This window comes from Solanum lycopersicum, chromosome 4 (genome assembly GCF_036512215.1).
Source record: "Solanum lycopersicum chromosome 4, SLM_r2.1".
Lineage (NCBI taxonomy): Eukaryota > Viridiplantae > Streptophyta > Magnoliopsida > Solanales > Solanaceae > Solanum > Solanum lycopersicum.
In genome coordinates this window covers 1,990,576-2,002,863 of record NC_090803.1, presented here as the reverse complement: position 1 = coordinate 2,002,863, position 12,288 = coordinate 1,990,576, and the positions used below count along the sequence as shown (strand labels likewise).

Sequence of the window (12,288 nt, the reverse complement as noted above, 5' to 3'; positions counted from 1 at the left end):
AACGTAGCCCAAAAGTCTATTGCACCAAATATCTGCAAATAGATATTTCATAAGTATAAATTCATTTAGAAAATATTGTTTGACACTAACATATAGAAGTGAAAAATATGCATCATAAACATAAAACATGGTTTAATTGCCCTTACCCTCTCTTCCCGACAATTAAGCACAAGTTTACTACTCCCCTTCATATCAATCTGTTTGTTCTATTTTACCGTGACACAAAACTTAAAAAGATAGAAAAGACTTTTAATTTAAAAAATTAAAATTAAAAAGTTATAAAAAAAAAAAAGATACATCGATCATTGTGAAAAAAACTCAAAAAAAAAAAACATAAACCACCATTTGTTTGTTTTTCAATAATTCAATATAAAAGTCAAAAATCGCAAAATAGTCTATCAATTTTCATTCATTGTAGTTAAAAATTAACTATTATTCCATAATTTTAAAATTCACAAAGAAAATTTCATGCACTTGTGAAATTTAAGGAGTTTGATTGGACATAATTTTATTTTATTTTTGTGTATCTTTCAACTCTTTTTTTCTTCAAATAATTGTTGATTATATATTGGAGTCAATTTTCTTCTAAATTTGTTTCCTCAGAAAGCTTTAGTATTTGCAAAACAAAATGTATATTCAAACATAATTTAAAAGTGTAATTTTTTTTAGAGGTTGCATATATAAGGGACTGCAATTGGTGGATACTCATGAGTTATTGATGTATATTTAATTCACTTTTAAATAAGTCTAGCCGGTAATAATATATTTTAGAGAAATTTACATAATTTTCATTAGTTTAATAATTAATTACTTTAGATATATTCTAATTTGTAATATTAATACATTTTTAATTGGGTTTCAGATCTATGTATTTCAAAATACACGAGATCAAATTAAGTGTGATTTATTCAAAATACATTATATTTAAGTGAAATATGGATATATGGAAAATCTTACTCGCGTTACGCCTCCCTCGCCACTCTCTTATTTATCTGGTATTCCAAAGACATACAACTTACACTCATGTATCTAGTGTAATTCACGATAAATAACAAATACGCTTGTCTCATTCCTCATTTCACTCTACTTTCTTATCCGATAACAAAATAGATATATCGAGATATTTTTTTTATCAATATATAATAGAAAATTCTTAAATCGGGGTTAAATACGTTATATCATATTTGGACCTTGAGTAGCCTAACCCGAATATGCGCAAAGTTGCAAAAAAAAGATTCGTAAATTCGCATAATCTTATAATTTTATGCCATTTTTTTCTCCCTAAAATAAATACCCCTTTTTTCTCCATCTCTTTGCTCACAAAAATCTCCTTCTTTAGCGCATTGCCACATACCGATCTCACAGGTTCTTTCTATTTCACTGTTTTGCTCATTTCAATTTCAAGATTCCATTTTTTCCAAATTTAAAATTGACCCATATAACTAATAATAATGTTTTTATAATAAAAAAATTGGATTTTTTTTTGGTTGAGTTTCATGCTTCAGTTGCCCCTATATGATCCTAATTGTTTTTTTTTCTAAATCTAATTTGAGCTGCTAGCTAGAAAGTTTAATGTATTGGGTATTGCATGGATGAATTTTTAAGGATCCATTGATGAAGCTTTTATGCTCTGATTTGAGGGATTTGATCAGAAATGGAATGGGTTTTGCTTGGAATTTGGGGATATAGTTTAGGGGTGGGGGTGGGGTGTGTGTATGTATATGCCTAATTGATTTTTTTTTTTAATTTGAAGAATAAGGGTTTAGCTTCATAGGAAATTGATCTGATAACTTGGTTCTTAATTATTAAATCAGTAAAGATACGTGAGTTAATTGTAATGTTGAAGTTTATGGGATAAGCTTGAATTGTAAGTAAAAAGGAAAAAAAAAGATCTTTTCCCATTTATGTAAGTGCGTTGATGGACAGAGTTACCGGGTACCTTTGTTGGTGATAGATAGTAGGAACTCGCGCATGCAAGTTGGTCTAGACACTATAATTGTTTGAAAAAAGTAATCTTTGTATGGATATTATAAAACCATGACATAGACAAGGGAATGGATTACCTTGAAAGGCTCAGGTCTTGATTAGGAAGATTCGATTAGTGACTTTGGAAAATTTTGATCTTTGATCAATAACTGAGTTCTTATTGTCATATCTGGACTTTAGGTATATCATTGACATGATGAGATTCTACTGCTATTTATGGGGTTGCAATGTGTAATGGATCCTATTGAGACGGAAAATAGCTAAAATGATATTAGTTTATCTACTGAAGTTTAATCCAGATCCCAGATCATTCAAAAATCAAGATCTTTGAACATTGGATGTGGTTCGACAATGGAAGACACAATACTCAATAATCTAACATCTAAAACATCGATATCATATAGTTTCATTAATTTCTGGTACCTACTCCACAGTGCAGAGACAACCAATTCCCCTATAAGATAACACAGCCTATATCAGTTGTACAGGTCATAAACCTGGAAACAGTCGAGCTCCTAATTTTTTTTGACAATTAATGGTTGAGCTCCTAATTTCCCCCTCACAATATGAAATTTCTCAAAGAAATGAACAAGTCAGGGGGTAAATTTTGGAAATGGAAACCAAAGAAGGTGCATATATTTAGAGCATAAATGCAAATTACTCAATGATTTTGTAAATAACAGCTGCGTGAAGCAGTGATTGTCGGTTTGATGAAACCTTGGATATATTTCTGATCCATGGAGCATTTGATTAGCTTAAAAAATCTATGCTATGTATTCTTCATCACTTGAAAACATGAAATGACTAATGATTCCTTTCCTTGTTACAGAAAATAAAAGAAGTGGTTGGATTACAACCATAACTGGTCAATATCGGTATCTGCATATTAATGCTGGCAGTCAGTCATATTCAATTGACTGATTGCCCAATTGCAGATGGGTACCCAGAGTCCAGTGAATCCTAAGACAGCCTTGGAGGGTGTGCATGGAGTGCAAGTGGTGCCTCATTCACCATTTGCATTGGAAGAGATAAAACAACATGGAGGCTTACATAGACGGAGCCATGCAAGTTTTCCTGTTGGAACAAGACACCACCTAATAGTGCAGTAAGTGAAAATGAGGTTATCTTGGTTGACCTCTGATCATTTGTCTGGAAGTGCTTTTCTATCTTCTATAAGCAACACAGATGATTGAATTGTCAATTCTGACCCTAAAGTTAGGATTAGGGTTGACAAGAATTTGACTCATCATGTTATCTTGTTCACCAGGAGAGTTTGGCAGCAAAGGCCTGGTTGCCTCAGGCCCATCCGTTGCAGTTGCCATGGTAAACCTACAAAGAACAATCACTTTATGAACTGTTAGCGTATAATACTGCCTCTACCATGTTTCTAATCTTTTAATTGTTTTCTTTTAGGTGATCGTACTGTTGCTGAAACTATTGCGAATGTGATCACTTCTCTTCCTTTTATTGCTCTTGGACTTCAGGCTCCGAGGTCAGAAATATATTTTGCTAGAGCTGCTCTATGATGACCATGTTTGATTGCACACAGAATTTTTAATTTTTTTTTTTTGGCTGCAGGAAAAATCTTCATTGCAAACTTTATGCCAATTCATTGATTGGAGTTGGAATTATCTCCAGTTTGTACCATGCTTCGAGAGGCAAAATAAGGCGCTATATGAGATGGGCTGACTACTCAATGATAGCAACAGCAACAGTGGTAAGTCTTCAGCTGTACATTTTATATCTTTTCAGGATCTTTTATATTTGCCCAGATGTTCTAAGATACAATTTTGCTTGGAGTTTTAATCACACCAGAAATGCTTGCTGAAAATTATATAATTGATAACTACCTCATTCATGAACATCAAAAAGAAAAAAGTGCAAAGAATTGGAAAAGGTGTGTGACATTGACGTTGAAATAGCTGGTGGGGTGTGCTGATTGCTGAAATAGTTTTCTTGGTCCCCTTTTTGCTAAATTGTGTGAGAAGTATCTACTCTGCATTTGAAAGTGATAATGATTTGTGTTAAGAGTGCTCAAGTTCCTAGAAGTACTTTTATTTGGATGCTAATTAAATAGAGCTATGCCGGAGTGTTAGTACACTACCTTGAGAATTATGTTTTAAGAAATTTTTCATCATGAACTTTCAATCAAACAGTGTACTTTTTCCCAAAAAGAAGATGCTTTCTTCTACATTTGTAAGTCTCAAGTGCCTAATAGAAAATATTAAAAGTAAGCATTACCCTAATGCTTATTCTTATTTTTTCTGTATTGTATTCCTGGAGAATACATGTTTAAATGCAAGCTAGTTTGGCTAGACACTGCCGTCATAAAAAGTATTTTTTTAAAACAGGTTAATATATTTTCATTCATAAATATGGCCAAATTGGTACACGGGGTATACCAAAAGGTAAAGCATCTACAAAAATATGTCATTTTCTACAAACTCCACCCATTTGTGTGCACCAAAAAGAAACAGAGACTATTCCTAACTAAGAGAAACTCGACTCCACTCCTTCAAAAGCTCTCCTATTTCTCTCTATCCAGACAATCCACATTAACGCAAGTGGAACCACGTTCCAAGTCCTTTGTCTTCCTCCTTGTCCCACTCTACATCAACTCTTTCACAGTTCTTGGCATTGCCTATGGAGTGCTAAACCAACTAAACATATCCCACCATAACCTCGTGGTTAGCCCACATGTTGAAGAAGATGATCCATGTCCTCCCTCGTCTCCTTCGACATGTAAGACCAACGGCTATAGACAATCTTCAGCTTTCTTAGATATTCCGTTGTCAAAGTCACCCCTCTAGCAGTTAACCAAGTAAAAGCACACCTTTATCGGCACCTTTGATATCCATATAACGTTACAAGAGAAAATATGGTCCTTCCTAACCAAAAGTTTGGACTCAGTTATCATCTTTGAAACACAGACACTTCCCAATCTTGAAATTCTCTTCTAAATCTCAAGTCCCAAAAAGACTCCACCTTGTGTCCCTCCATTATGTTGTATTGTAGAGTCTCTTTGGCAAGATGTTCTCTAACTCTCTGAAATTCATCTTTCAATAATATTCCCCCACAAACAGTATGTCCCCAAAAAGTTACTCTCCTTCCGTCTCTGATTAGAAAAAGTGGTGGCCAAGAATTATAACGTATTGGTACTGGTTAGAATCTACCTCATAATAAGTGTGGATCAATTATAACTGACCCTCTTTGCCTTCCCTCTTATTTATCAAACGTAAGAAAAATAGTTTGGTGATTTCTTCTCATACAAGTCCTTAGTGGAAAAGTTTCTAGTATCTAGTGGAGGTAGCAAGTACCCGGTAGAGTTAGTCAAGAATGTACAAACTGTTATCCTTATCCAGAAAGTCTACAGATGGGTAAAGGGGTAGATCTGTGAGTGCTTTTGAACAGGTGGTTCTATGAAACTTAATAGCTTCAAAAGAAGCGAAACTTAACTGCTGACTTTTTTTGCAGTGTCTATCAAGGGCACTTAGAAATGAGAATCCCAAATTGCTGATGGCAGCGTCTGCAGTCCTCCTACCGATCCAACCTCTGATGGTTTCTGCTGTGCACACTGGAATGATGGAGGTAGATATCTGCTTCTGAATGCTCGAATGAACTGAATTACATTACCATTTTAATCTCTTCCCTTGTTCGCAAAGAATATGATGTAATGGACTGTTTCACTCTTTTTTTCCATTTAGGTTGCATTTGCCAAAAGAGCACTTCAAGATCCGGATCTAAGGATGAGTCACAATGTGCACAAAATGTCATCGTTGCTAGGGGGTGCTCTTTTCATAGCTGATGATGTCTTTCCTGAAACACCTTTCTTGCATGCTGGTTGGCATCTTGCTGCTGCTGTTGGGGTGAGCACTTGCAATAAGCTTCTTGAGTAGGTTGCTATAATTCCTGCCAAATTTGTCGAAACCACTTGCCATTGCCTGCAAAGATTTTACCATTTATTGAAACAAGAAGTGGAAAAGAACACACTGCAATCTTGGATCAAGTCTTGTTATTCAATTGTCTATCCTTATTACTATTCATTGTAGTGTTTATTGGTTTTAGAGAAGTAGTGATAGTTATCTTTTGTAGCTATGTGCTGTAGAACGATGGCAATTAGCGTTGCGTTTTATTATGATGCCAGTGTGAAACATTGTTTCCAGAATATGATTGTTCTTCAGTCTCGCGCTGAACGCGTAGTATTCTTGCGGACTACATCTTAACATATGTACTGAGTTTTCATGTGAATACTGCAGTTTGTCTTAGATATGTTGTTGAGAGTGTCTTGAAATCATTTTTGCACGGCGGACTCTAGGACAATTTTTGTTGACAAATAAATATTGCAAATTCATAATTTTAAAGTACTAAATCATTGCTAAAATTAATATACTAAGTATTAACTACATAACTAAATATTGTTAAAAAACAACTTAAATTAGGTTATGTGTTTAATTGTCTAAATTAATGTAAAAATAAAGAATAAGTATTCAACATAAGTGTTGAATTGATTTATTTTTTTTGTTAGCATTAGTATCAATTTGAGCTTTATTACCGTTACTAATATTTATGAACTATTATATTTATCAGGTCATTCAAAATTTTAAGTTTCAAACTTGAAATAATATATTTTTTTGTGACAAAAACAATGAAACAATATAAGAAACATTTAGAAATCACATTCAAAGTAAATACTTTCATGTATAAAATGAATTTTAAAAATTATCTATGTAATATCGTGTTGGTGTGGTCTTGAGTTGATTTTTTTTTAGTTGAAATCAAATCAAATCAATCCAAGTATAGTCATATTTTTTCAATACTGAACTAAACCAAATTCCTATTCGAAGTTTTTCTTTTTTCTTAATTTGACTCGGCCTATAATTTGATTGTTTTATTTGAGTGCGAAAATAAGAAATGATTTTGTTTTTTTCCTAAAAAGGAAAAACACAAATTAATTGATACATAATTTTAGGAACATACCTATTGGAATCATGTGATATTTTCTAACAATCCATATCTTTTATAAAAATAAAAAATTATACTCTTTTAACCAATTACACATATGTCAAACACATCTAAGCCTAATTTTTTTAAGCACTAGACTCATACTATAAATATTTCAAAACACATTTAAACCCAATAATTAAAAAAAAAACACAATTTTGGGTAAAAATCTTAATTTTCTTAATAAACTCTGTAAACAGAATTTCTGAAAACTTCTCCAAACAGGGAATACCAGCAGTTATGAATCCATCAACACATAAAAATGGTGGCCAAAACCCTAATGTGGTGCAGCAGAAGGAGAAGATGAAGCAGGAGAAGGAGAAGATGAAGCAGAAGGAGGAGGAGCAGATGTCAATGAAGAAGTTGAGAGAAGCAGTCTTCAATTTGGCTAACGGTGAACCAAATGCTCGATTATCAGAGACGCAAAGAGTAGCTCTTCAACAACGCATTTCGCAGATTTTCTCGGGTCTTACTACTCCTGATCATCCTCCGTATGCTTGGGTAACTCATCTATTCGTATAAAGTTTTCATCTTTCATTGTAATTGAATTTATTTGTTATTTTATTTTCAATTCGATGTCTGATACCTGCATTGGAGTTTGAGTACTTTTGGATTTGAATTTGCATTGGTAGGCCCACTCAGGATTCAGAAACAAGTCTCATTCACTGCACCATATATTTTGTTAGCAGTATTATAATTGAATTGTATGAAATTTTATTTCACCAATTAATTGTTTTTCGAAAGAATAAAAGAATTAGGGTTGATACTTGATTCTAGTTTATCACGTGGGTCTGTTGCCGAAAACTCTCTCTACCTTCACGAGGTAGTGGTAAGGCATGCGGGTTGATACTTGATTGTAGTTTATCATGTGGTATGTTGTCTGAAACCGTCTCTCTGCCTCTACGAGGTAGCGGTAAGGCATGTGGGTCGATAGTTGATTGTAGTTTATCATGTGGGTCTGTTGTTCGGAAACTGTCTCTCTACCTCCACGAGGTAGTGGCAAGGCATGTGGGTTGATACTTGATTGTAGTTTGTCATGTGGTATGTTGTCGGAAACCCGTTTCTCTACCTCCACGAGGTAGTGGTAAGGAATGCGTACACTCTCCGCTTACTCATCTCTTCATGTAAACTCTGTATCTTTAATTGTTGTAAGTGATTTGTACAAAGATAATCTCTTTTTTTTTCTTAAAACAAATTGGAGGGGGCTGTTGAGAATGTGGCCTAAGATTTTTTAGTAGCTAATCAAAGTATGAAGGAAGTTCTATTTATAGGGTTTCTGGGAAAAATGGATTCTTGGATTATAGTTTTCGTGTTGGCTGCTTGGGAAGTTAACCTTCCTATTTATGTGTGTATATGAGTTTAAAGATCAGGTTCTTTTGAATTATTGAGTAATAAATATTCTTTTGAAAAATGAAATATTTGTTCGATTTTTTGTTCATATGTGTTTGTCATATTCTTGTCGATTTTGTCAATTTTATGATATTGGTTTTATATGTATCGAGGGCAATATTAGATTGCTTTTGTTATTATAAAGTTAATACATTCTCAAGATATCAGCCGAAAAAGATTTGCTTTTGGAAGTTCTTTTCTTTATAAGAGCTTGATTAATCGAAGTAGCAATATGACTTTCAGACCTTGGAGACTTGATTAGCTATTTCTCTTTTTTCCGTCATACCTTTAGGAGTAACAGTGAATAGTTTTGAAATCTTGTTGTTTGGATTTTTTCAAGTTTCATATAGCTGAAGTGAGTTTATGGTCTAATTGAATGTATTCTTTTGTTATAGATGATTGAAAAGGCCTTGAAAGAATTGAAGGAAAAAGGGGGTTCCAGTGAAGAGTCAATATCTGAGTTTATCATCAAAGAACATGCCAGTTTGCCATATGCTCATACGACCATGTTGAAACATCATCTACAGAGTATGACTGAAAAGGGAGAAATCCGTATGATTGGAGGACGGTTTTTGCTTCCTGGTGACTGTGAAAGCGTGGTTCCAAAGAAAAAAAGAAAGAGGAAGAAAAGGAGGAATTTGGTTATTAAAAAAAGGCAGTCGGGGCGGAAGGAAAAGGAGGAGGAAAAGCAGGTGCAGCATGATGATGTGGAAGTTGTTGGAGAACAGAAGAATTTGGATGAACAACAAAATGACGTCTCTGTTGATGAAAATCGTGGGCAACAAAATGAACGTCATAATGCACCGAGCACAGGTAAAGAAGATGGGCAATTAAATGACCAGCAAAATTCTGTAACTGGAAATGAAGTTGTTTGTGGAAGAGTTTTAAGGAGTACAGTACATAAACAGAAAGGAAAAGTACAACTTGATGCTACTGGAGGATCACTGCAATCCTCCATTGCTGCTGAGACTGCTATAGGTTGTAATTCGGAGTTGCAGCTATCGCAGCTTAGTCTCAGCACAGTTGAGGAAACAGCTGACATTAGTAACTTTTATCCACAAGAAATTCTGGAAAATGAACAACCTGGAGATGACCTGCCTCTACTTTTAAGTCCTGAAGCACCTCCAGGTTTTGAGCTTGTGGTGGTGGAGGATGTCACAGAAAATAAAGCACATACCCCTGTGTCAGTAGATTTGGACTTACCGAAAGAACATATCTCTTCGTCAATAGGTTTGGATTTACCAAAAGAAAACCATGTTATGCCTCTGAGTTCTGACAAACCTAGTGAAGAGGAGGCTGTTGCTGAGGACCTGTTGAAGACTAAGAAGCAGAAAAAGAAGCACCATGGCTGGCAGCAAACGAATAGGCCAATGACTAGGGCGCTAGCGAAAGGAACGGTAACGCCAAATGAACAACCTCGGTCAGGTAGAAATAGAAAACAATTACAGTTAGCTATGGAGAGCTCATCAGATCGTGCACAAAGACAACTGAAGCGCTGGAGTAAAAGTCCGTCTGAACCTAAATCAGTAACTACCTCTAAACTGAAACAATTGGCATTGTGTGACTCAGCGGATCAACAGTTAGTAATTATGGAAGAGCCTTTAAGCATCTCTAAACCATTATGTGTCACAGCTGATCAACATGTAGTACAGATGGAAGAGCCATTGGCATTGGCAATAAGTGAGGAGGCATTGAATTTGACCGATCCTCAACATGAGGTGCAATTGAAGCAGCCAAAAGCTAAGCGTTGTGGGAGGTCTCTCAAGGGCAAGGAGGATGGGGCTGATCCAGATACTACACTTTTGAAGGATTTAGGATCATCCAAGAAGCTAACAAAGAAACAAACTCATAGAGGTGTAGGAAGGCGTAGGAACACAAAGTAAAGTGAGCATTGCAGTTCCTTCATTCTCTCTCTTATGACGACAAAAGGTATAATTAAACCCCAGAAGCTCAAGCGTTAGTCAATAATTGCTTGTATTTTCTCTTATGTTTTCAAACTTGGCAACGTAAAAATAGAGGTACAATATTGAACTAATAGCTTGACTGACATACTTATTTGAAAGAAGCTATAACATTGCTTACTAATTGCTCGCAGCTCTATTTTCTTCCAAGTTTTCTCTATATAGTACAGGTTACGACAGAGTAATCCAGCAATGAAGTACTTATATGTGAAAAGGAAGTTAGTATTGACTTTATTTCTCCACTTTATTTTGGATTGACGTGTAGTTGATTGATTGATATTGACTCGTCTAATCTGATACTCGAGTTCCATGTCTATTCAAGGATTCAACACTCTAACCAAAATCTATCTGAGCTTTGCAGGTCTATAGTTAAGTTAGTGTGTATATGAAGAAATTATTGGTGGAAACGCGAATCCAGATTTAGTCGGGTTAGTGAGTAGCAGCCAAAGTGTATATGAAGCTCTCTCTTAGATATGTTTCATTTCTCAAATCATACTTCTGAATTCAGTTGGAATATCAGTTAGCATATTTTGGTTATATCAGAATCTGGACCTATTCTTCATATGTAAAAGGTCAGTTTTATTTCTCTCAGTTATTGTTTTGTTTGAACTTGGATTTCTTATAATATGGTCTTCTTTAGATATTGTCCTGTTCATATTTCATTTTTGGATCATCTTTTCTTTTTTGCTTTTATATTTTTCAACATTTAAGGGTTGTTAGTTTATAACAAGTTATATAAAAGATAAACTTATTCATATGGTGGATAAATAATCTCAAAACTTTCATAATTAAAGATTCAAATGCAAGATTTATAATTAAAAATGAAAGCATTTATTTTCTTTGAGTTTTCGTAAAAAGCTAGATTACGAAGAAATATTTATAAAATAGAGATCATTACTAAAAACAGTTGAAGTATTATTTTGTTTTACAACTTTTTTTTACTTGAAATATCAACTAGTCGCGTTTTTTATCTCAATTATCATCACTTATTTGTCAATAAAAAAAAAACTTAACTAGTATCTGATGGTGTGCATGGTGTAAACTCTTTTTTTTTTTTGGTTTAAAAATGGTATTACACATTGATAATGAAAATTTAACCAAAATAAAAATAGTTGTCAAAACATATATTATCACTTTTTTGCGAGTTTTCTATTTGAACTATTAAATGTATTGTTTTTCTATCTCGATTATCACCAACTATTTATCAAATACACCTCAAAATGAATGAGTCAGCTATCATGTAGATGAAATTTTATGAGCAAATTAAGTTGCTACGCTCCGTTTTCACAATTGTATTCAAACATTTGAAGTAGTCAAATTTAATCCAAATAAAAATACAAACACGTGATAGTTCAAACTCAAAATAGAAAGATACTTTTTTTTTTTTGGTACACCATTCTCTTATAAAAATATATTTAATACACAATGGATTTATTTATTTACTTATTAGATTACTTCTTAGTTCTTATTTTATTTTTGGGTAAAAAGCTCAACTTGTTATTTGGTCAAATCTTATTCCGGTTTTTTCTAATTCATTTAATTATTTAAAAAAAAATTAAGTTGATTAAGCTCAACTCTTTTGACTAAACATGTCAGGCTGGATTCAATTAAGTCGTGTAAATTATGATTATCAACTTAAAATAAAATTATTCTTTTGGGTTTAAGTATGAACCAATTTATTGGGTGTGTATGGCAAATATTTTTTTTAATGAAAAATATCTTTTATAAGTAAGATAAGTGTTTTTTTTGTTAGATATGTATATATAAAATGTAATTCTAAATTTTCGTAAAGACAAAATAAATTTATTAAATTAATAATTAAAATTAAAAAAAATTAGCAATAGGAATACACTTAATTGATCCTGACATAACTACGTAACGACAGATTTTAGCCATAGCTATATTTCTGTCTCTGTTTTAATTGAGATTAATTAATACAACACATTTTTTT

The 12,288-nt window shown here is 33.4% G+C and overlaps 2 protein-coding genes across 4 annotated transcripts; both read left to right on the top strand.

Moving 5' to 3' along the window:
* Positions 1–1,197: 1,197 nt before the first annotated feature.
* Positions 1,198–6,151, top strand: LOC101256475 (uncharacterized). Of its 2 annotated transcripts, none has more exons than XM_004236941.5 (7): positions 1,198–1,365; positions 2,816–3,091; positions 3,254–3,309; positions 3,400–3,478; positions 3,565–3,703; positions 5,461–5,574; positions 5,691–6,151. In XM_004236941.5, exons 2-7 carry the CDS (start codon positions 2,922–2,924, stop codon positions 5,880–5,882), a joined length of 750 nt encoding a protein of 249 aa, XP_004236989.1. In that variant the 5' UTR covers positions 1,198–1,365; positions 2,816–2,921; the 3' UTR covers positions 5,883–6,151. The 2 variants fall into 2 exon arrangements, with proteins under 2 accessions (XP_004236989.1, XP_019068799.1); XM_019213254.3 differs by lacking the exon at positions 1,198–1,365 and adding an exon at positions 2,503–2,615.
* Positions 6,152–7,036: 885 nt separating this feature from the next.
* On the top strand, positions 7,037–10,978 carry LOC101253475 (uncharacterized). Of its 2 annotated transcripts, XM_004236931.5 has the most exons (3): positions 7,037–7,488; positions 8,772–10,305; positions 10,699–10,978. In XM_004236931.5, the coding sequence occupies exons 1-2, from the start codon at positions 7,228–7,230 to the stop codon at positions 10,257–10,259; spliced, it is 1,749 nt and encodes a 582-aa protein (XP_004236979.1). In that variant the 5' UTR covers positions 7,037–7,227; the 3' UTR covers positions 10,260–10,305; positions 10,699–10,978. The 2 variants fall into 2 exon arrangements, with proteins under 2 accessions (XP_004236979.1, XP_069152509.1); XM_069296408.1 differs by lacking the exon at positions 10,699–10,978 and having other exon boundaries at positions 7,107–7,488; positions 8,772–10,461.
* Positions 10,979–12,288: the final 1,310 nt, after the last annotated feature.